The sequence below is a fragment of the Microcaecilia unicolor genome, chromosome 7, assembly GCF_901765095.1.
Source record: "Microcaecilia unicolor chromosome 7, aMicUni1.1, whole genome shotgun sequence".
In the NCBI taxonomy this organism is placed as follows: domain Eukaryota; kingdom Metazoa; phylum Chordata; class Amphibia; order Gymnophiona; family Siphonopidae; genus Microcaecilia; species Microcaecilia unicolor.
In genome coordinates, this window is record NC_044037.1 from 80,820,129 (window position 1) to 80,842,975 (window position 22,847).

The 22,847-nt window shown below is 42.3% G+C and overlaps 1 protein-coding gene across 1 annotated transcript in view; it reads right to left on the reverse strand.

Moving 5' to 3' along the window:
• The window catches only part of DIAPH2 (diaphanous related formin 2), a 1,482,340-nt gene extending 1,463,843 nt beyond the window's left edge, over nt 1-18,497 (reverse strand). Inside the window, exon 1 of the mRNA XM_030210672.1 lies at nt 17,794-18,497. Coding sequence (XP_030066532.1) covers nt 17,794-17,910 — 117 coding nt within the window. The 5' untranslated portion in view covers nt 17,911-18,497. The remainder of the gene's footprint in view (nt 1-17,793) is intronic.
• Between the last annotated feature and the right edge of the window lie 4,350 nt (nt 18,498-22,847).

Below are 22,847 nucleotides of genomic sequence, written 5' to 3' on the forward strand. Positions count from 1 at the left end.
TCCCACTCATGGCAGGCTCAATGCGGCTTACATGGGGCAATGGAGGGTTAAGTGACTTGCCCAGATATTCATATATCTCTAATTAAGATCTTGTATGAAATAATGGATGAACTACTGTGCAATATAAAAAATAATTCCCTCTTCCAGTAAAGGGGATATTGTGGACATCGTAAATCAGGAGACAGAAGCTTGATTGGTTTATCACCAACAAAACCTGCAATAACACTTTCCCTTTTACATCTTATCTTTTCTCTATGCAGCATGGACCAGAGCTTGAAAGAGATGAAAAAATGCCTCTGAATGAAGGAGGAAAAAAAAGCCCAGCTTCAATAAGAATACTGTTTTTAAGGATTCTTTAAAAGCTATCGGAAAAAAATAGCAGATTGTTATAATCAGATCCTATGTGAAGAGGAAATATATAGACAATGTTTTATCATACCACCAACCTGTTACAGCATAAGGGCAACATGCTGGTTATGTGTCATATAAACAGATTTATATCAGTACAATTTCTCCTTGCCTAGCAGTCTTTAGACTTATACCCCCAGATTCTATATAGTGTGACTTGAGTCGCGCATGCAAATCCGAGCATATTCTGGCTTTGTGCAGGCAACTTAATTAGTTAACAAGCCAATCAGCGTTGATAATTGAACTTAACAAGCAATTATTGACACTAACTGGAATTAATTAGAATTTACATGCACAAATGTAGAAGCATATTCTATAAAGTGATGTGCATAAATTCTAAAGACGTGGATCTGAAAAGGGGCATGGCCATGGGTGGGTCATGGGCATTCCTGGAATTTACATGCACCGTTATAGAATATGCCCATTCCACATTTAATCTAGGTGTTCGCATTTACACCAGGTTTTCACTGGCGGAAATTGCCGCGACTAAATATAGTTGCAGAAAACAGTTGTTGGGTGTATTCTATAAACTACGCCTAGATTTAGGTGTATTCTACAAACCATGCCAAAATGTAGGCGTAGTTTATAGAATACACCTAGGTATGGTTTTTTTGTGCCAATTTTTTAGTTTTAAAATTGTGTCAGACTGTCAGTTATATGCATAACTTAATGTAATAATTAGCTGCTAATTGGAGTTAACAAGCAATTATAGGATATAATTGGTGCTAATTAGTAGTTACATGCATAACCGCCCTTAGTCAGGAATCTACAAGTGTTTGTGCATCTTCAAGGGGGGCGTGAGCCTGGGAGGGACCTGGGTGAATCAGAGGCATGCCTACCACTTATATGTGAGGGTTATACAAGAGTGCCAGTTAAGTGACTGACAGCAGTTAGGTTCAAGCATTTACACCAGCCTTTCAGCTAGCATAGGTACTCACGCTTCTGTGGCCCGATGCTCAAAACCTAACACCCGTGCTAAAGGCGATTAGCGCCGGTGTTAGTGTGCTGCACAATGCTCTAATGGTTTCAGCGCAGGCACTGAAACCATTAGCACAGAGCGCATTTAAATGCAGTCATTTAGTATTCCTACAGTATACTCATTAAAAAAAAAAAAAAGCTGTCAGGCACATTTAGCGCCAGCTAAACCAAAGCCAAGTCCTTGGCAGCATTAAAAGGGTTGGTTGAGCGAAGGCTTGTCTAACTATACCCATTTTCTCCCAGGAGTAGCCTAGTGGGGAACTGAGTTCAATTACCACTGCAGCTCCTTGTGACTCTGGGCAAGTCACTTAACCCTCCATTGCCCCTGGTACAAAATAAGTACCTGAATATATGTAAACCGCTTTGAATGTAGTTGCAAAAACCTCAGAAAGGTGGTATATCAAGTCCTATTTCCCTTTCACCAACCCAACCACCCCACCTCTGATCTTGAAAAAAATGTCCCTGATGGTCCAGTGGATCCGTCTTGGCCCCCTTCACAAAAGGCACTAGTGGTCCAGTGGACTCAACCCCCCCCCCCCCAAAAAAAAAAAAATAAAAAGAAAACTAGCCAAAGCCCTGGTGGTCCAGTGGACCCTGACCCAAAAACCATAGCCAGACCAGACCCCTTGGTGGCTTAGGCCCAGCCCCATCTCCTGACATATCATGTACATAGCAGGGAAGAGGGAGTAAGCATCCTTCTCTCCAACCTCCTGAACAGCATCAAGAAAATGGTGCAGATGCACTGGGTGGGGCCAAGTGCAAATTCTATACCTGCAATTAGTGTAAGTCGGCATTTATTTGACAGCATCTAGGTGCAGCTAATTGCACCATGTCAATGGCTGGTGTAAATGTCTGTAACTAAATGTTGCAGTTGCATGCATAAATGACAGCATTCTAGAACCTCAGGGCAAACCCCTGACCCACATATGCCCCTTCCATGTGCACACCCCCTTGCAGTTTATGTGCTATAGCTTTTGTGCCCTGTTTCTAGAATAGCAACTATATTGTAGCGCTATAGAAATGATAAATAGTAGTAGTAGTAGTTATACCCATTCTGCAAATTAGTATTAAGGCCAATTATCCCCTATTACTGGTTGTTGGTGTCAATTAGACCCAAATTTACCAATTAAATTATGCATATAACTGCCAATATTCTATAACCAACACACACAATTTTGTGTGCTGAACATAACAATGTTTGCACAAGATTATACAATTAGGGGAATAAGTTATTTCTGAAGGCTTGCATGACATTGCATGTGTAAACAGTGGCATTTATACATGTAAATTCCCTACTCAAGTAAATAATGACTTTAGAAAGACATCATTTATAAATTTAGACTTGCAACAAGTGCCATTTGAAAGGGGGGAGGGTTCAGGTCAGTAAAATATGAACTTATTTCAAACTATACAATGGCAGTACCTACCTACTTTTAAAAATCTACGCAGTGAAATTTACACCTACTTCGCAACAGCTGTTTAAGTGTCAGCTAGTATGGTTTTGGGGTTTGCATTATTGGTGAGAGAGCAATTGTGGTTATTTCTCAGTGGTAAAAAGCATTGCATCACTCAGCACCTTAATTGGCTCTTCATGGATGTCCAGTTTCATGAAATCTTCCACTTACACATGCAGGGATGCTTTTACCAAAGGGCAAAGGGGGCAACTGCCCCAGCGTCAGCTTAGAGGGCCCATAAATAAAATCAGCCAAAATAACAAATAGCCTTGCCCGCAAGGTCCACTCTAGTTCAGCATCTTTCTTCCCTCACTTCATCTCCCCAGGTACTGCTGCTTCTCAGTGATAAAAAGGCAGCATAAAGACACAGAGCTGCCATCAATCCACACTACTGATAGCTCTGCTAGTCCTGCCCCTTCTGACTTCACTTCCTGTTTCTGAAGGGCGGGGCTGGCAAAGCCAACAGCAGAACAGACTAACAGTGGCTCCATGCCTATATAATAATACATGACATGACACTTATATCCCACACTTACCATTAAAGTTCAATGTGGCTCACAAAAGAATAAACTGGACCAACTCCAGGGAATATACAAACAACCATCAACGGTCCATAATTAGAAATACTTAAATTACATTAAAAGTTTCCTAAATAAATACCGTTTTCTGTAAATTTGGAAATCAGATAGTTAAATTGTAATCTGAGATTTGCAGGAAGTCCATTCCAATAACAAGCTGCTAACTATGCAAATGTACCAGAGAAGACTTTCTTATATACCACCTGCTTTGAACCAGGAAATTGTAAAGTTAAAAAAACGCCTAGATTGAACAGACATATTCCTAAGCGATAGTCATATTAAACTTAACATGTACGCAGGAGCGCCCCCGTGCACAATTTGAAAAACAAGACAACAAAGTTTAAAGATGATACGTGCTTGCACTGGCAACCAATGCAGCTGCATGAATAATGGAGAGGCTTTACTAAATTTAGATACCCCAAAGTTTGCAGAGTTTTTAGCACTACATCCTTACAGCCTATATAAATTATTTTGCATTAATCAATATGCAATAACTCCATAGCCTGCACAATTGATTTAAATACTTCAGGCTTAAAGCATGATCTTCTTTGATGTAACTTCCACAACACGTAGAACACTTTATGAGTTACTGATATTTATCAAAAATTACTCCCCAAATTTTAAGGGAAGGTTCCAATGGGAAATCTTATCATCAATACAAAGATTATTCTCACTTTCTCCATTAATCTTATTACTAAAAACTGTAAACTTTGTTTTATCCTTGTTCATTTTAAGTCTAAAAGTGGATGCCCATCCTTCTATTTCTTTAATCACCCTAGATAGGGACTACATTCAATAAGTGGCCTTTCAAAGGAATAAAAACTGTTATGTCATCAGCATACTTTACATTTTTAAAACCCAAGCCTGCTAGCTTTTTGCCCAAAGGTGCCATAAATAAGTTGAAAAGAATAGGGGATGGGGTGAGCCCTGAGGAACTCCACAATTTGGTCTCCACTTGGAATAGATCCCATCCATCCTTATTTTATAGCTTCCACTGGTCAAAAAAACCCCTCTAAACCACTGGAGGACCGAACCGCCCAACCCATAAAAATTCAGTATAGATAACAATACCAAGTGGTCCACTAAATCAAACGCACTTGATAGATCGTATTGCATCAAAAGAACCTTCTGACCCTGTTTAACTGCTTGCCTAAGCTCCGAAGTGTAGCCAGGACTGTCCCCATGCTATAACCTTTCATGAACCCTGACTAAGATTCATGCACAATATTGAGACAGGATAAATAATCTGTCATCTGATACACAACGAGTCCCTCCATCACCTTCACCAAAAGAGGTATGGAGGCCACTGGTCTATAATCTGAAACTACCCTGGATGGGGGGGAGAATAATTAGTCCCTTCTCCACTGGAAAATAAATCTTATCAAACATTTCCAATAAACTTTGGCGTGGCCTAATGGTTAGAGCAGCAGGTTGTGGACCTGAGGATCCAGGTTTGATTCCCACTGCTGCCTGATGGTCGGCAGTGGGTTGAGATCATGAGGAACCAGGTTCAATTCCCCTTGTAGCTCCATGTGACCCTGTGCAAGTCCATTGCCCCAGGTACAATATATAAAACTGATGGCCCTGTTTACTAAAGCGCATTAACATTTTTAACACGTGTTAATTGTGTATATGCCTATAATATCCCTACAGGTGCCTACACGTTTAGCATGTGCACTAATTGTAGGCACGTTAAAAATGCTAACGTGCCTTAGTAAACAGGGCTCTTAGATTGTGAGCCCATTAGGGACAATGCAAAGTATCTGTAATAAAAATTGTAAACCGCATAGTCACCTCAGGGATCACTTGGGGTATATCAGGTGCTGAAAATGAAATCAAACATATAAACGGCAAGTGACCGACTCACCTGCAAATGCGCAGTAGAGTCGGAACGCTGAGAGTGTAGAAGTCCAAGCCCCGCCTCCACCAGTAGTACAGCCCAATAGGGAGGAGGGCTTGGACATGGGCGTGGAAATCAGAGGAGGAGGGAGCAGGGAGAGAAGGAGGGGGCGGAACTGAGGGAAACAGACGCTGGGGGAGGGCAGGGGAGAGAGCAGGGTTGGTGGACGGGGGGGGAGGCCATAGGAAAACAAAAAACTAGCCCGTTCTTACGGGCTTAACGGCTAGTAAAATATAAATTGAGACGAGGCTTTTGACAGCAAAGTTGCTAGACAAACATCAGATAAGCAATGACATTCTGAATATCTACACAAACCATTGTTGAAATGAGATACCAGTAGGAATGGAAAACTTGTTCCAAAACCTATCAGCATGGGAGTAATTAATACCTAAGTCAAGATTCTGAATAAAATCTAATGGAGCAACTAATTACAGACAGATCTCCTTTCTAACCTTTTCAATTTCAGTTTTAAAATATTGAGCAAGCTCCTGAATAGTTATATATGTAAACCGCCTTGATTTGTGCTTCAATAGAAGGCAGTATATCAAAAACTGATAGACTTTTCTGAAAAGGCACATCCTTATTAGTTTCCAATGTTTTCAGTGCTCATTAAAGTATTTACCAAAGAAAAAAGTTTTAATGTGAGCACATTCTTCTACAATGTATTTAAAGAAGTAATCTAGTTTAGCTTGTTTCATAGCAACTTTGTATATACCAACAGACTCACATCATTTCTGCCATGTTTCCAAATGCTCCTTGCACCACAATCTCTCTAGTCTCCTACATATTCTTTACAATTCTAACAATTTCTCATGACAACAGATAGATTTTTTCTTAGTCACACCCCTCTTCAATTAGGCAGGCGCTATATCATCCAAAACCTCAACACAAACTATATCCCATTGAACCATAAAATCTACATTGACCCTTCCCCGAGATATCAAGTTATTTGAAAGTTTCTTCCAAAATAATTCCTCTTCAGTCTTACCCCTTGAAATATGATGCCTACTAATATCTAACTTAAAAGACTTAGGGCCCTGTTTACTAAGCCGCGCTATAGGAGTGCTAACGTTTTAGTGCGTGCTAAAAATTAGTGCTCTAACAATAGAGACACCCATTATATTCCTATTGGTGTCTCTAGCATTAGCGCATGCTAAGACGTCTGCACTTCTACAGCGCGGCTTAGTAAACAGGGCCCTTAATCACCTCTCTGCTCTTAAGAACAAACTGCAATCTAAAGTGATCTGTCCACATAGTAGGTATCCAGTCCGAGTTTTCAATTTGATAAACACGTTGACTGAAATCTGTAAGCCAAAAAATCAATCTGATGACCTTTGTCATGAGTGGGACCCTCTTCTATCTTATGATACCCCAGGTGCTTTGGTCTTGGGGTCTCCTTGATTATCTAAATGAACACTAATGTCACCCAATAACAACATATTTTCAGCTAACAAATTAGCCTCAAAAAATGAACTCTCTAAAATCATTTTGAGCTGACTTCCATTTTCCTGGAGGACAATAAAATAATACACATCCCAGTTTTCCCTGTAGTGTGTCATCTTGAATAGAACAAGCCATCACTTCTAAAGAAGGGGAAGTATGACTGGATTCCAACTAAATATGAAAAAAGACGTGTATATCATGGCCAACCCACCCCCTCTCTTACCCTCTCTAACAATATGTAGAATCTTATAGCCATTAGGACATAAAACATTAAGGATTGGATTATCCTTAAGATGTAACCAAGTTTCAACAATGAAAACCAACCTAGGTTGTTCTAATTCTATCCACTCTCTTATCATCATAGCCTTGTTTACCACACACCTAACATTTATATAACAAATTGGTATAGGGATATAGGAGGATTCCAGCACCTTGTATTCAGTTGGCACATTAACCCTATAAGAGGGACCTTTCAGTCAATTTGGCCTAAATCTTCCATTCTCTGGAAAAGATCTTGTATTTATAACTAGAATTGGTTAAAATGGTAAAGAATTAATATCTATCAATGCAGACGTATAAAGAGGTATCAGGGGAATGTAGGTCCAAAAACCACTAATAACATCTGTAGCCCCCCAAATTACATATTACCCCATAATCTATTAACAAATGCCAAATATAACATCTTAAATCTCAATCCCTCCATAATATCTTATCATTCAGATACCACAACAATTTTGTAAATATCCAAATATCTTAAAAATAATAATACCATTATTAAAATATCTAAAATAAACTAAAAAGTTCCATAAAACCAATGACTCAAATTCTATCACAACCTATCCATTTATCCACCATGGAAAATTCATTGCTGCACTACTTACTAATGTCAACAACAGCTGTAGCAGTAAATTTAACATAAAAATGTTACTAATACCAAATGGCGGTAATTGTAGTAATATCCAATGTTGGATAAATTGAAAGACTCACTGCTGACTAAAATTAATTCCCTTGGACTTAATTCCCCTGGTTTTTCATCCCTGGGAAGCAAGATAAGTTGTGCTGCTGGACCTGGGTGAGGGCCCATTCATAAAAGCTTGCCTAGTGCTCCAAGGGGGGGGGGGGGGGTTATGTGGCCATGTACATATAGAAATGCCAACATGTAAGCTGCAAAATCATCATACACATGTATAAGTGCAGGCATCCACATGTGCAGAACTCCAAATGATGCCACACTCTTTTATTTATTTATAGTGTGTGCTGCCTGATGCAAGTGTATTTCCCGTGACAATATCAGTATTTTACAAAAGGCTCTACTTTCAAAGAGCCTTTTGAAACATAGTTAGTTAACTGTAAACATTCCAACTTGAATGTCCATTTTTTTCTACTTAGATGCACTATACAAAACTGGGCTTCACCTTAAATGAAAAGAGACTGGTAGAAGTAAGGTCCTTGCTTTATGGTTAGTTCCTGCGGAACTACACATTCATCTTTTCAGTTCTGGTGCTTAACTTCCCCACTACCCATTAAGTTTCTCCTTTAATAATACAATCATTTTAAGTGAAAGCGCAGAAGTCTGCTGTATGGGCTGAGCACCTCTATTATTGATAAAGCTCCTTCACTGTGTCCAAGGAGGGGTAATTTGTACTGTGTCTGGCACCTCCAACCAATTTCAAACATTTGTGCCTATGACTGAAACGGAATTGACACTGGGGCCAGCTTTAGGGACATGTCCATTTGAAATTCTGTTGAATTGAATATCAGAATTTATACTCAAGCATGCCGAGATGCTACTATGCCCAGCTTTCACCTGCCTTTCTCTTATTCTTCAGACATGAAACAGAGTTGAAATTAGCACAAGCCTGAAACGTGAGCTAATACACAAACTATCTCAACAATAAGAGTCCAAAAATAATCAACAAAAACAAATAAACTCTCAAACATAGGCTCAAGACTCTTCTCTCATTATCCCTTGAGACAGCTTTGTTAAGCAAAACGTTAGCACAAAATCAAGCAATGGACTGTTCATTTGGGGAACTATTCTGCTGATAAGTTAAGTGCTTCATTATTTTCAAGTTTGCACATATTGCATTTTTGAACACAATGCACTACATTTATTTGCACTGTTATTGGGATGTAATTTATGATGGTTTGGAGGTCCGATTCACCACTTAGACAGTAGTTCATGTAACAGTGCAGTTTGGATGGCATTAAATATTATTTGTGACCCACATTTCTGAGATTCATCCCTTTCACATTTTAGTCATAATAAGAAAGAGAGTGAAATTTATAAATATACATTATATTGAGTTTTGGCTATATTTGAACGTTTATTTATTTTTGCTGAAGCTTGTGAGCAGCAGTGCTTACTCATCAAAGCTTCCACGGTTGACACTATTGCTCATAAATTTTAAACTTGTGCTAATTCAATCTCTTTTTGTGCCTATTACAATGTGTCCAATGCAAGCATGTATCTTTCTTGATGCCATATTCAACAAATCTGATGTCACTGCCACACACAATGGCTTTTGATATTCAAATGATTTAGCATCACAGTCACTCACTCAGCAGTTTAAACAAAGGTCTGAAACCGCGAAACCACTGAATGCAAAGCAACCCCTCCAACAACAAATATATGACTTTAAGACTTGGCCTGAGCCCACTGAAACTCAAAGCACCTGCTTATTTAATGCAATCCATTGCCCCATTAAAACATAACAAGCTCTCATGTATTTTAGTCCCTGACAACGTGGAACATTTGATCTGTACAATTTTCATATGCTCATGTTCAGACAACAAAATTCATCAGCACAAAATAATTAGTTCCTTTCTGGGAACTAGGCATTTACTTTACAGTTTTATTTTCAAAGTGAAACTATGGCATTGCAGCTATAGTAGAATGCAAACACATGTAGAAAAAAAAAAGAGCCTGCTAGTCTTCAATAAACAAGATGCACCTGGGTGTTGTGCTGTTGTGGTTTTGCTACACCTAATGGATTATTTGCTTCTGCTCTAATGTCTCCAGAGAACATGCTTTCTCAAATCAAACTCCCAAGTGCCCTATTACAAAATGTTTCCTGATTAATTTACTATTTCTGTCTCACCAACATAACGAAAACCTAAAATGTTCTTAAAGTATTAAGCAGAACTACTCTGTCATACATGTTTTAAGTCTCATCTTAACTTAGAGCACAGCATAGGTGTGCTACCTCTTTTTTGTTTTGTAAACAGAGTAACTAAGGAGGTTGTTGCTGATCCGCATACCCGTCCCTGATGATTCAGATCACCACAACCCACTCTGAGCTCCTTGCAGGAGCTGACCAAGAAATGGGCAGACCACAGCTCGTCTACATATTCTCCCAGCTGCCACAGCAGTAAAACTCTGTGGATCACCACAACCCACCTAGGCTGAGCTGCTACTCTTCCTGGCTCATTTTACCACTTAGTTTTTCACTACAGAAACTGAAACTTATCTGCATGCTTTTCTCAACTGTCTCTGTAATAAGTTGCACAGGCCACCACAACCCACTTGGTGTGGGCTACTACTCTACCATACTACTTGCCACAGCCCACCAGTAATTAGAGAGTCTGCAGTTCTTGTACATGCCTCTTTCAATTGCCTTGATAGTTGATTCATAGAGTCATCACAAGCTGGTAGTTCTTCTATTTCCTTAATTCCAATACTATTCTACTACCATTTCTCACCAACAGTAATACCATCTTGTACAGATTATATGGTCCTTATCTGCTACCATACTCTGTTTCTATAATTTATATAACCTGGGTCTCGCTGGTGCACTAGCTCCAACCCTGGACCACAAAGAAGATTAGTTCAATTTAGTTCAGCTTCACATTCAGAGCCACTTTCACCTCACTCATCCATTCCAGTTCACCTGAAGTCGAGCTTGAGAGTGGGTCTATGCTCTGGAATAGTGATCTGGGGGTTTGGGAGGCACTTGTACCCTCGTGTTCACAGTTTAGACACAGTATATGCAAACTCAACCTGTTTATTTCTTCTGCAACAGGCAGTAATTCAAACCTTTATTAAGCAGTCTAAACAGCATATAAACTGCAACTTAGATCCAATCCTTCTGGTGTTCCTCAGGGGAACTGCTATACCACTTCTCCTCTCAGGTATATTTACAGGGATACCTCTTCGGCACCAAGTATGTACATATACACAGTAGGGCAGTGCTATTCTCAGTGGCTGTTTCTCTTCCTCTCAGCACAAATTCAATCTCTGCAGGCTCAGACCCTCCTCTGGTCTGACCCACTTCCAGCGGTAACCCCCCCCCCCCCCCCTCTGGATCTACCCTGGTCCTGGGACTGAGCACTCCCTAGCTCCAATCCCGTGTTCCCAGACTGGATCTCTCTCCACTGCCCTCCCATAGCACACGTTGAGGGGCATTTTCGAAAGGGACATGCATGTTGCGATTTGGACGTCCTTGCAAAATGGCGAAATCCAGGGGCGGGGAAACTCGTATTTTCAAAACAAGATGGGTGTCCATTTTTCGTTTCGAAAATACCGTCCGGGACGTCCAAATCCTTAAATTTGGATGTCCCTAGATTTGATCGTCCTTAGACATGGACGTTTCTGATTTTTGGCGATTTTTGAAACCAAAGATGTCCATGTCAAAAATGTCCTAATGCAAGCCATTTGGGCGTGGGAGGAGCCAGAATTTCTAGTGCACTGGTCCCCCTGACATGCCAGAACACCAACTGGGAACCCTAGGGGGCACTGCAGTGGACTTCATAAATTGCTCTCAGGAACATAGCTGTGTGCTGAGCCCCCAATACCCCCCCAAAACCCACAACTGTACACCACTATCATAGCCTTTATGAGTGAAGGGGGGCACCTATATATGGGTACAGTGGGTTTGTGGTGGGTTTTGGAGAGCTCACTGTTCCCTCCACAAATGTAACAGGTGGGGGGGTATGGGCCTGGGTCCGCCTGTCTGAAGTGCACTGCAGTACCCACTAAAACTGCTCCAGGGACCTGAATATGACATCTGAGGCTGGCATGACATATTTTGAAAAATGTTTTTGGAGGGTGGGAGGGGGTTAGTGACCACTGGGGGAGTAACGGGAGGTCATCTTTGATTCTCTCTGGTGGTCATCTGGTCATTTTGGGCACCTTTTTGTGCCTTAGTCCTAAGAAAAACAGGTCCGGGTGAAAATATCCAAGTGTTCATCAGAGACATCCTTGCTTTTTTCGATTATGGGTCAAGGACGTCCAAGTGTTAGGCAAGCCCAAGTCCCGCCTTCGCTACACCTCCAATACGTCCCCTTGAACTTTAGCCATCCTTGTGATGGAGTGCAGTTGGAGACGTCCTAAATCGGGTTTTGAATACCGATTTGGAAGTCCCTGGGAGAAGGACGTCCATCTTCCGATTTATGTCGAAAGATGGACGTCCTTCTCTTTCGAAAATGAGCCCGATAGTATCCTAGTTGCTGCTTTCAGGAGCCACAACTGTCCTTTACAGCCAAGGGCCACAATTCTCAATCAGGATTCCCCTTTTTCTCCCCCTGGTCTCTTGGAAGGGGACCATCAGGCAAAGACCCCCCTCGGGCATAATTCCAACCTTTATCCCCTTTGTCACACCTCCTCCCTTGTCATTTACTACAAAGGCAACTCTTTTCTCCAGGGACATCATACCACTCCAGCCCTCTGGCAGGGACCTCCCTCCTCCCAGGGCTCTGAAAAAATACCCATATGGTATTACATTTATAATAGAGGGAAATATTCAAAAGTGTTTAACCAGGCAGGAGAAGCTCCTGCCCACTTAAACCTCACTAAGCTGCCTAGAAATTCATGGCAATTAATTGGATAATGCTGCTGAATATCCCCTGTGAACTCCAAAGCACTAACCAGCTAGGTTACGGGTGGTCCACGGGCAGAGCCAGCACTTAACCAGTTAGCAGTGACATTCAGTCTGCTAACTGGTTAAGTAAGTGGATGAAGATGGAATAGCTGAAAGGTTATTCTAACTTTATCCACTAAATTAACTGGAAACTGGCTCAATATTGGCTGATGCTCAATTAACTTCCGAGTTGCTGTTCTGACCCAGATATTCAATGCTGGAGGCCACATGTGTATTGAATATCCAGGATTAATTCAGCCTGTGGCTGGGAACAGCTTACAAGCTGCATATCATCATAAGCTGAATATCAAGCCCAAATCATTTATAGAAATGAATGAAAAAGGATCATGTGCAAGGAAATGAGAAACAGAATAGGAGTTGATAATGCATGTTATATAGAGATGCATGTTCATTTGAAATGACATGGGAACTATAAATGACAGGGGGGAAAAAAACAACATTTCAAGTTTTTCCAGGATAACTAATAGTAGTTAGGCAGGAGCCAGTTGTAAAACACTGCTTCTTGGGCTGAGGAACACCTGTCTTCCAGATGGAGTTATTCTGCCACCTGAGAATCTGGCTCTAGCCAGCCAATTTCTCTTAGTTCCTATACCCTGACTGGCCCAGCAGAGACCAGCCCATGGTTCCAAACCTGACCTTAAGGGAATTCAACTTCCATCATCTCAAGGCTGACTTTAAAGACTCTGGTACTGAAGATTCCAAGTACGTTTCTTATTTGGTAGCTTCACTCCTAGTGGTAGTACGAACACAAGGGAGTCAGTGCAGCCTTTTGTAACCAGGGAGGGGGTGGAGAATAAGGCTAGGATTTAGGAGTGAAGGAGGATCACTCCTACCCCAACACTATACCATCAATGCCTCCAGTAACGTGTTGGGGCAGGAGGGTGATACATTGACTAACGATGATACTGAGCCTGACAGGAGGGGTTTGAGGTGGGTCAGGTGATATTCTTGGCAGGGGCAGGTGGATTATCATTAGGAGTTCAGGTTGTGATGGGGAAGGGGTTAGAGTGGGTTGCCATTATCAGGGTTTTGTTTGGGCAACAGTTGCAGCCACAGTCAACTCTTAATTAATAAAATCGCTCTAAAATGAAAATGTGTAATAAAAAAAATGGGGAAAAAACCACTTTTTTTTTAATTACTACTGAGACATAAAACTAAACCTTTTTTTTTTTTGCATGCACACCGCTACTGCTTACCCACATCTTATATTTAATATATAAATACAAAATACAGTCAGGCAGCTAAAATGCCCAGACCTGGCCTAAACACAAGAAAAGGAGATATACTTTTAAAAGTTAGTGTAATGTCAGCTGACCTGATTCTTGTTTCCCCCAAGTCAGCCTATGTGGCATTCATTAATTAAACTTTATATGATTGTTTGTTGACTAGTTTGAGTTTAGTAAAAGAAAATACACCTCCATTCACAGATACCATAAAACTAAATAGGGCATTTTCGATATGACATCCAAATATCCAGTGCCAAACATGATCATTTTGAACAAGAAAAACATCTATCTTTTTGGGAAAATGCACAAAAACAAGCCATTGGGATGTCTGGGGGCCAGCAGTGTTACTAGACTGGCCACACAGACATCCCAGCAGAGCAGCAAGGCAGCCAAGGGGGCACTGCAGTGAACTTCACATAAAAAATCCCAGATACACATAACATCATATGCCCCTTGTATTTTATTGGTCACCCTCCAGGAATAGCAAAACTGTGCCCACCTGTACACCACTACAATAGCCCTTATGCCTGCAGGTGTCACCTATATGTGGGTTCAGTAGGTACTTTGCATACCAGCTAGAGTGAGATATGGACCTCAGTTCCCTTCTCTACAGTCCACTGCACCGACCACTAGGCTATACCAGGACCTGCTTGCTGCTCTAAGAGGAATGGCCATTATTCATTCATTCATTTATTTTCAGTATTTATATACTGCTTAGACCAGTGTTTTTCAACCAGTGTGCCACAGCTGCTTCTCAAATATGCCACGGGAGTTGCTTGGCCAGCTTAATTTGTGCCAGAATAGAGTACGTTTTCTTGTCTCTAGCAGTCAGTAGTAGGGAGCAGCTATTCATACAGCCTGCTTGCGCCAACTCTGGAGCTTTCTCTTTGACATAACTTCCTGTTTCCATAAAGGTGGGAAGCATCAGAGAAGGCTCCGGGGTTGGCAAGAGCAAGCTGTATGAAATCGCTGCTTGCTGCTACAGATTGCTAGAGACAAGACAACTTTTAAAAGTTACCCTGGTGGGGGGGGGGGGGGGGGAGAGAAATCAAGAGAGACGAGGGGAGATGCCTGGTCACCAACTAGAGAGGGGATAGGAGGGATAGATGCTGGACAATTTTTGTGGTCGTGGGGGGAAGAAAAGTTAAATGCTGGACTATTTTTGAGGGTGGAGGGAACAGAAGGTCAAATGCTGGACCATATATGGGAGTTGGAATGGAAGAAGGTCAAATACTGGACCATGTGTAGAAGTGCGGGTGGGGGAAGGGGAAGAAGGTAAAATGCTGGTAAAATGGTGGGGGGTGTGCCTTGACAATTTTAGCGTCGTGTAAGTGTGCCGCGAGATGAAAAAAAGTTGAAAATTTCTGGCTTGGACCTAAGTGGTTTAACAGTTTTATTTTACAGGTACTGGATCTGTCCCTAGTGACCTCACAATATAAGTAGGACATTGTCAGGAAGTATTTTTTCATGCAGAGAGTAGTGGATGCTTGGAATGCCCTCCCACGGGAGGTGGAGGAAACGAAAACGGTAACGGAATTCAAACATGCGTGGGATAAACATAAAGGAATCCTGTTCAGAAGGAATGGATCCTAAGGAGCTTAGCCGAGATTGGGTGGGAGAGCCGGTGGCGGGAGGCGGAGATGGAGCTGGGCAGACTTATACGGTCTCTGCCAGAGCCGGTGGTGGGAGGCGGGACTGGTGGTTGGGAGGCGGGGATAGTGCTGGGCAGACTTATACGGTCTGTGCCAGAACCGGTGGTGGGAGGCGGGGCTGGTGGTTCAGAGGCGGGGATAGTGCTGGGCAGACTTATACGGTCTGTGCCCGGAAAAGGACAGGTACAAATCAAGGTAAGGTATACACAAAAAGTAGCACATGTGAGTTTATCTTGTTGGGCAGACTGGATGGACCGTGCAGGTCTTTTTCTGCCGTCATCTACTATGTTACTATGTACTACTGTTGTACCTGGGGCAATGAAGGGCTAAGTGACTTGCCCAGGGTCACACGGAGTTGCAGAGGGAATTCAACCTGGTTCCCCAGGCCTGACCATTAGGCAGCAGTGGGAAATGAGCCCAGTTCCCCAGGTCTGCAACCCGCTGCACTAACCATTAGGCCACTCCTCTATATCTGCAGCTGAAATAGAGTCTGGTATGTACTATCACTTTCACCTCTTAGGGAGTGGAAAGGGGTCAGTGATTACTGGTGGATTAAGGTGGGTCATGCCGTCATCCTTCCTGTGATCATCTGCTCAGTTTGGGTATCTTTTTGGCCCTTAGTCATTTTTGAAACAGGTATAACCAAGAACATCCTATTTTTGTCCTGGATGTTTTTACTATGTTCCATTATTGCAGAAAAATGTCCAATTTGTAAGCCCATCCTAGTCCCACCCAAAACACGCCCCCTTCAGATTTGAACTGCATAGAAAAATGTCTTACAAATGAGTTTTGAAAATAGCGATTTGGCTGTTTGGGCAAAAAAAAAAAAAATCTGCCGCTTCGTGCCATTTTTTGGACATTTTTCTGTTTTGAAAATGAACTCCAAAGTATCCCTCATCCCGATTTATGAGTCTGATTTCACAGATGGACCTCAGAAAACCAGCAAACAGGTCACATAATATAAAGGATAATGACAAAATAAACAAACTACCACTAGTGCCAAGCTCAAATTATACAGTATTTGCAGAAGGAAATTTGAAGGATAAAAAGCTGTGATAATATTTGGTTTGCAATAATTGCCTTGTGCCAAATGCTAAAATGCCATACCATCAAAGCACACCATGAGTACAGAACCTGGAAAGGTTGGGAACCATTATACTTTTCACATTTGAATGTACTATCAGTTTCTGCAAAAAGTAAAATAAAAATAAACATTTTAGACCAGTGCTATGCTGTGGAAATAATGTGCCTCACAGACAACAGGGCAGATTTATCTAAGTTTTGCTCAAGTTTCTCTCTACTGGAAATTCAGAAAAATTCTGCTTGCGAGAACATGAACAATTTTGGCATTGTAGCATAATTTTGATATATTCTTTAAATGAGCAGCATTATATTAATAAGACAGAGAAATGGAACAAGAAAAGAAACAGATGGGTGCCTCCTCTCATGCCCTGCAGGATCCAATCTATGCTTGAAAGAATATTGCTACACATTTTTCTGGACACCACCCAGGTATGACAGAAGTCCAGTACCCATTTGTTGTACAGTAAGAAACCATCTTCTGATTGTAGCACTCAGTTAATAAAAACGAAGCCTAGAGGTTATCTACATGAAACCATTCTTTAACCACTGATGGTTCAGGTTACTAGTTATTTCTTTTTTTTTTTTAATACACATACAGTTTCTAAAGTAAAACTTATAGTAGCTATAGGTGTTCTTTGTTCAACTGATACTGACAGTGAGTTCAGATTACGGACTTGAAAACTAACAATTTTAGTCTCCAGTTGTATCAGTCACAAGAACACATTCTAAGCATTGTGGGCAAAGAAAAGTTCTTATTTTCACAAAAGGACTTTTAGCACTGGTGAGTCACTTTTAAGTTAGTAAAATGATGAAGATTTGCAGGGGTGCCGCTCCCTCTTTGAAAAACAAGGATGGTTTTGCCAGGAACACTCCTACAAAATTTCTCAGCAAAAGTCAGTTTCTGAGTTGTTTTAACATCCATCCTAATACCTGCAGTCATTCATCATGGAGGGAGTGTGTGTGTGTGGGGGGGGGGGGGGGAGGGCTTGAATAACAATGCACTTCCAACTTCCCCAACCATTCTGTAGGCCTCTTCCAACTGTTTTGCTGGTCAGGCTGAAGACAGCATGCACCCCTTATCAGGTGCTGTCCAAGTCATGCACTCCCTCCCTTCCCTTCCCTCCCTCCCGCCTTCCTTCCTTCTCTCCTGTCAGCTCAGCCCTGCAGCACAGGACCAATGTTACCAACTCACCAGCTTTGGCTTGTTTTTGCTGTCTTCTGCCTCATTTGCCCTCTTTTTGCTGTTCCTGTCCACGTTCCTGCCAGTGCCACTGAAGTCCTCACCCCCTGCAGCCTGCTGGTTCTCCATGCTGTCACACCCCACAGGTCACAAACACGGCAAGAAGTCCCCAGTGGGCTGCAAGCTGCTGCCGTTTTCCTTCAGTGTATTATAGGGAAAACAGCACTCACAGAGATATACATATAGTTCAATAAAACATTCAGCCTAGTTGTATCTTGACAGTTTTTACTTTTCTTTAATGACATAAGTCTGATCTTTTCAGTGATACCAAGATATCAAAGTACATGCACAGTCCTTATACATCCAAGCAACAAAGTTAAAGAATGTGCTGCTGACAGAAGCCTGTATCCATTTCCAGATGTATTTCCTGGAGAATTCCGGTTTAAAAAGTCTTTAAAAATATTTAAGAAGCATTTGATCACGTATTAAAAGTTCTTAAAGTTGTCATCCAAAGAGTGCGTGGGTGCCTGAAATGCACACGAGCAGCTCCTTCAAGGCTTGCTAACGTTTTAGCAGCGAGTCTCTCAGCAGAGACAGCTCAGTCTTTAATGACAGGTTGCTGCACTCGTTTGCCTGTCAAACCTGTAGCCACTTGTCCGCTCCTTGTCCACAGAAAGCCATGATCCAGCCAGCTCCCTCTATCTTCCCTGGCCCGAGTCAGCAGACGTGATGGACTGAGCATGCTCACCAGCAGCAGTTCTCAACCCTTCTTCCCAGGGCAAGCCCAGTCCCTCTGTGGTTGCGTCACCTGACACTTGCATTCAGTACAGCAGATTCCATCTGCTGAGGACTGGCAAGAAGCTAATGCTGATATCTGCTTCAGCAGATTCGCCACAGGAAAAAGTGGTTATTAAGTTGCCGCCTGGTTTTTATATAGTTAGCAAATATGATGTATCCCAGAATGTTGCCATGCCAATCTTTCTGCTCTCTTGCAACAATAGCATAAGACTTTCAGGTATCCTATTTGACGTTTCACATGAAAGAAATTGCAGGATAGTTTGCCTGCTTACTTTTGAGGTGGGGCGGGCAAAGGGTAAGTAAGTCATAACTAGCAGTGAGGGAAGTGGGACCAATTCAGCACTACTGTATCATCTGCACCCCTCCCCCATGCCTATGCATTGAAGACAGCCCAACGTTGCCTATTGACTTCATAGGAGATCAAGTCTAGAGGAAAGACTAGGTAACAAAACTATTTATAGTGTGTGTGACAGTGTGCTTCTATCCCTTGAAAGCATATTATGGAAAAAGCATTTGCTAAATTTTGCTCACAAATATAAGCTGAGGAGACAGAACTGGCATGAGGAAAACAATCTTACTTAAACATTACTAAAAATATTTACAAAAATTATGATAATTTATTTATTTTAGAACATTTATATCCTACAGATTCCCACCATGGCGGGCTCTATGTGGCTAACAGCAGTTATGAGAAGAACATCGTACAAATTCAAGGTCGGGGCAGAGAGTAAGAAGCATCAAGGGAGGGGAGCAACCAGCAGGAGAAACAAATGAGGGCCAGTAGGAATACAACTTACAATGTTCATAAGTGACAGTCGGTAAGTAATTCTCAAAATATTACCTAAAGTTAGGCACTGGGATGCTGCTCGATGAGTGCACATGGCAATTGCATGTTTAATTCCCATTATAAAATACTAGTATAAGTCCGTTTATGCTTGAGCACTCACACTAGCCAAATGGCTGGTGTAAATGTGTGTGCCTAACTGTAGGCAGTTATGTGCATACATGTAGGTATTCTATAACTTGTGTGAACAACTGTCAGACATGCCCCTTACCCACCTATGCCCCTCCCAAGTCCATGACTCCCCATGGAGTTGCATGTTTGGAAGTTGTACACAAAATTTATAGAATACCAACTAGGAGCAGTTACACCAACACCTAATTACTGACAATTATTTATTTTTGTTACATTTGTACCCTGCGCTTTCCCACTCATAGCAGGTTCAATGCGGCTTACATTTTATATACAGGTACTTATTTGTACCTGGGGCAACGGAGGGTTAAGTGATTTGCCCAGAGTCACAAGGAGCTGCCTGTGCCTGCAGTGGGAACTGAGCCCAGTTCACCAGGACCAAAGTCCACCACGCTAACCACTAGGCCACTCCTGCACTAGTGCTGATTATCACAAGTTATAGCCATTAATTACTACTACTACTACTTATCATTTCTATAGCGCTACTAGATGTAATTGGTTGCTAACAGCAATTAGCAGCTCATTAGCTAAGTTAAGTGCTTAACTGACTCTATCCTATAAATTGTGTGTGGGGGGTACAGTATTTGGGAGGTTTCCTGGGGCCATCAGTCTTTTCTTCGGTGACTCCTTGTGGGGAAATTCAGTTGGGTTTGGCGGTGACTCTCCCTGAGCTGTTTGTACCCCCAGTGCTGTTCTAGATGGTTGAAAATGGGCTGAGTGCTGATGCTTTTCTTCCTTAGACTGGGCCAGCTCCCAAATCAGGGTTGGTGGAGGGGGCAGGGCTTCAGCTCAAGGTTTCCCTGAGCAAGGAAGGTTGGATGCTGGTTCGGGCTTTCCCGGGCCTTGGATTTGGTATCCTCTGGGCCCATGGTGTGCTGGGTGGGGTGCAGGCTAGTATCCTGGATACTGGCCTAGTGGAGTGGGATTCCAGCATGGCCTGGGCCAGCAGGCTGGGGCTGGGTGATCTTTAGGCTTGAATTTGCTGCAGGACCCTGGCACTAGACTGGGGCTGGTTGCTCTGGGGGAGAGGGCTGGGTTACATGCTGCAGGTCTCCAACCAGGGATGGGTCAGCAGAGTATCTTCTGGGCACAAGGGGTTGCCCTCTATGTGCAGCCGGGTGCAGCTTGGCCTAGTGGGCAATACGTGCACCCCACGTTTTGGCCGGCTTCAGGTGGATGACATGGGGGAGATTACAGCAAGTTTTATGGTTGTAGTGAGTACAGACTGTTATCTGGAATCAAGAAAGTGTGAGGTGCTTGCTTTAGCAGAACAGGTACTAAAAACTGGAATCAGTGTATGACAAGAATAATATTTTAGACCAATGGTTTAGCATCTGATAAAGACTATGCCTCTGTGGTTTATTTGTTGTGTTTTTTGTTTCTGTGTTTGCCCTCTCTATTGGGTCCTTTTACTAAGCTGTGCTAAAAGGGACCATGTGTTATGATTAGCACGTGGGTTTTCCATTGCACTGAGGCTACTTATAGTGTGGCTGTAAAATGGCTGCATTTACATTTTTTTCCATTAATGGCCAGGCGTTAATTTCCCAATTAGTGCACGGCCATTAGCACATGAGCTCTTACGAATACCTATTTAGTAGGTGCAAAGGCCTCATTCGCTAACCATGTGGTAATCGGTAGGTGTGCGGCATTGTAGCTGCACTAAGTGCTGGGCACACCTACTCTCTGCCCCACAAATACGCCCCCAAACATGCCCCTGGCACTAATAAATAGCTGGGGAAGTGTGCGCTGGGGAAGCGTGCACAGAGGCCTGAACTACTACCGGGCGTTTTGAGCGTGCCCCACGGAAGTTCATTTTGGCGTGCAGGAGACACGTGTTAATGCCTACCACAACTTAGTAAAAGGACCCCTATATGTTTTAATTATTCATTTGTATTTGAGGTTTGTATTTTTTTCATTTATCGGTAGTTTATATTTGTGGAGTTTTTTGCCCTTCTTCCAGCTGTGTTTTGCTGAACATGGCCATGTTGCGTCTTATTTCATTATTGCTGTGTACTATTTCATTACAGTATCCTCTTGGGAGGTTGCTGCTGTGGCTGTTTCCTGGATCTCCGTTAGCAGAGGCTTCCTTGTGGCTATGTGCATTTAGTAAGTGCAGAAGCTCTTCCGTTGTGCTCCTCTAAAATGTAGTTTCGTTTTCAAAGTATGAAAGAAGTAGAGTAAAATTCAAAACCAGTGACTAGAGAGAAGAGTTTTCCCATACTGTAAGTTTTGCTAGCATCAGAAGGAGATTTTAGTCCATTCCTGCCATATAGAGAGAGAAGAAAAAAATGTTCAGGGGGCCTCTGAAGCTGCCAACCCCCCCCCCCCCCCCCCCCCCCCCCCCATTTACAGCAATTTGACGAAAGGAGAAAGGAGCTAAAAGGCTAACACTAAAAGAGGAAGTTGAATTAGGTAGCAAACAGATATAACTGAGGAGAACAATGTGTACTAGTGATTAAAGGTATGGAAGAGGAATTCACCATGACATAAAGTTTTCCATTAATAGGGTTCAGGGAAAAATCTAAGTAGCATAGAGGGCATTGAAATTCAGGGAAAAGAATATGCAGCTGATCATAAACATTTGTCTACATTTCAGTTACAAGAATGGATAGAACCAATGAAGCTTCATCCATGTTTAAATGTTATTGCAGTGGCATAGCTTTTGGGGGGGGGGAGGCTGGATTGACATGGTTTCCCCCACTTTGGGCTCATGGCCCCCCAAGATTAGCCATCTCCCATGCTGTGGCTGGCTGTAGTCCCCAAGATCCACCAGCTGAAGACCACCTCCTCCTCCTCCTCTGGTCCGGTGGCCAGATCTGTCCAAACTGTGAAGCTAGAGAAAGTGAACAGTGTCCCTAAGCTGCTGCCACTGCTGTGCCACCACCACCCCTCATGCATATTCTAGTCTTCTTTCCCCCCTCAGTTAGTACATAAGATGCTGCTGCTTGGTGGTCTTGGGGAGTTTCAGTGTGGCTAGTGTACAGACTAGGAGCCCCACAGACAAAATCAGGGTGCAATGTAAATAAAAACTAAGGTTACCATATGTCCAGATTTCCCCAGACATGACATCTTTTTCAGGGGACTTCCAAATTCTACAATCGTGTGTGGTTTAGTGAATGCCACTGACCTGCCCATGCCCCTCCCATGGCCACACCCCTTTTCAGTTGCACACTAAAGAATTTACATGCATATCTATAGAATAGCTCTTAGATGTGCACCTAAATCCCAATTATTGGTGCTAACAGACTCGTTACTCAATTAAAATGCACATACAAATTTGGGCCTGCAGTTTTAA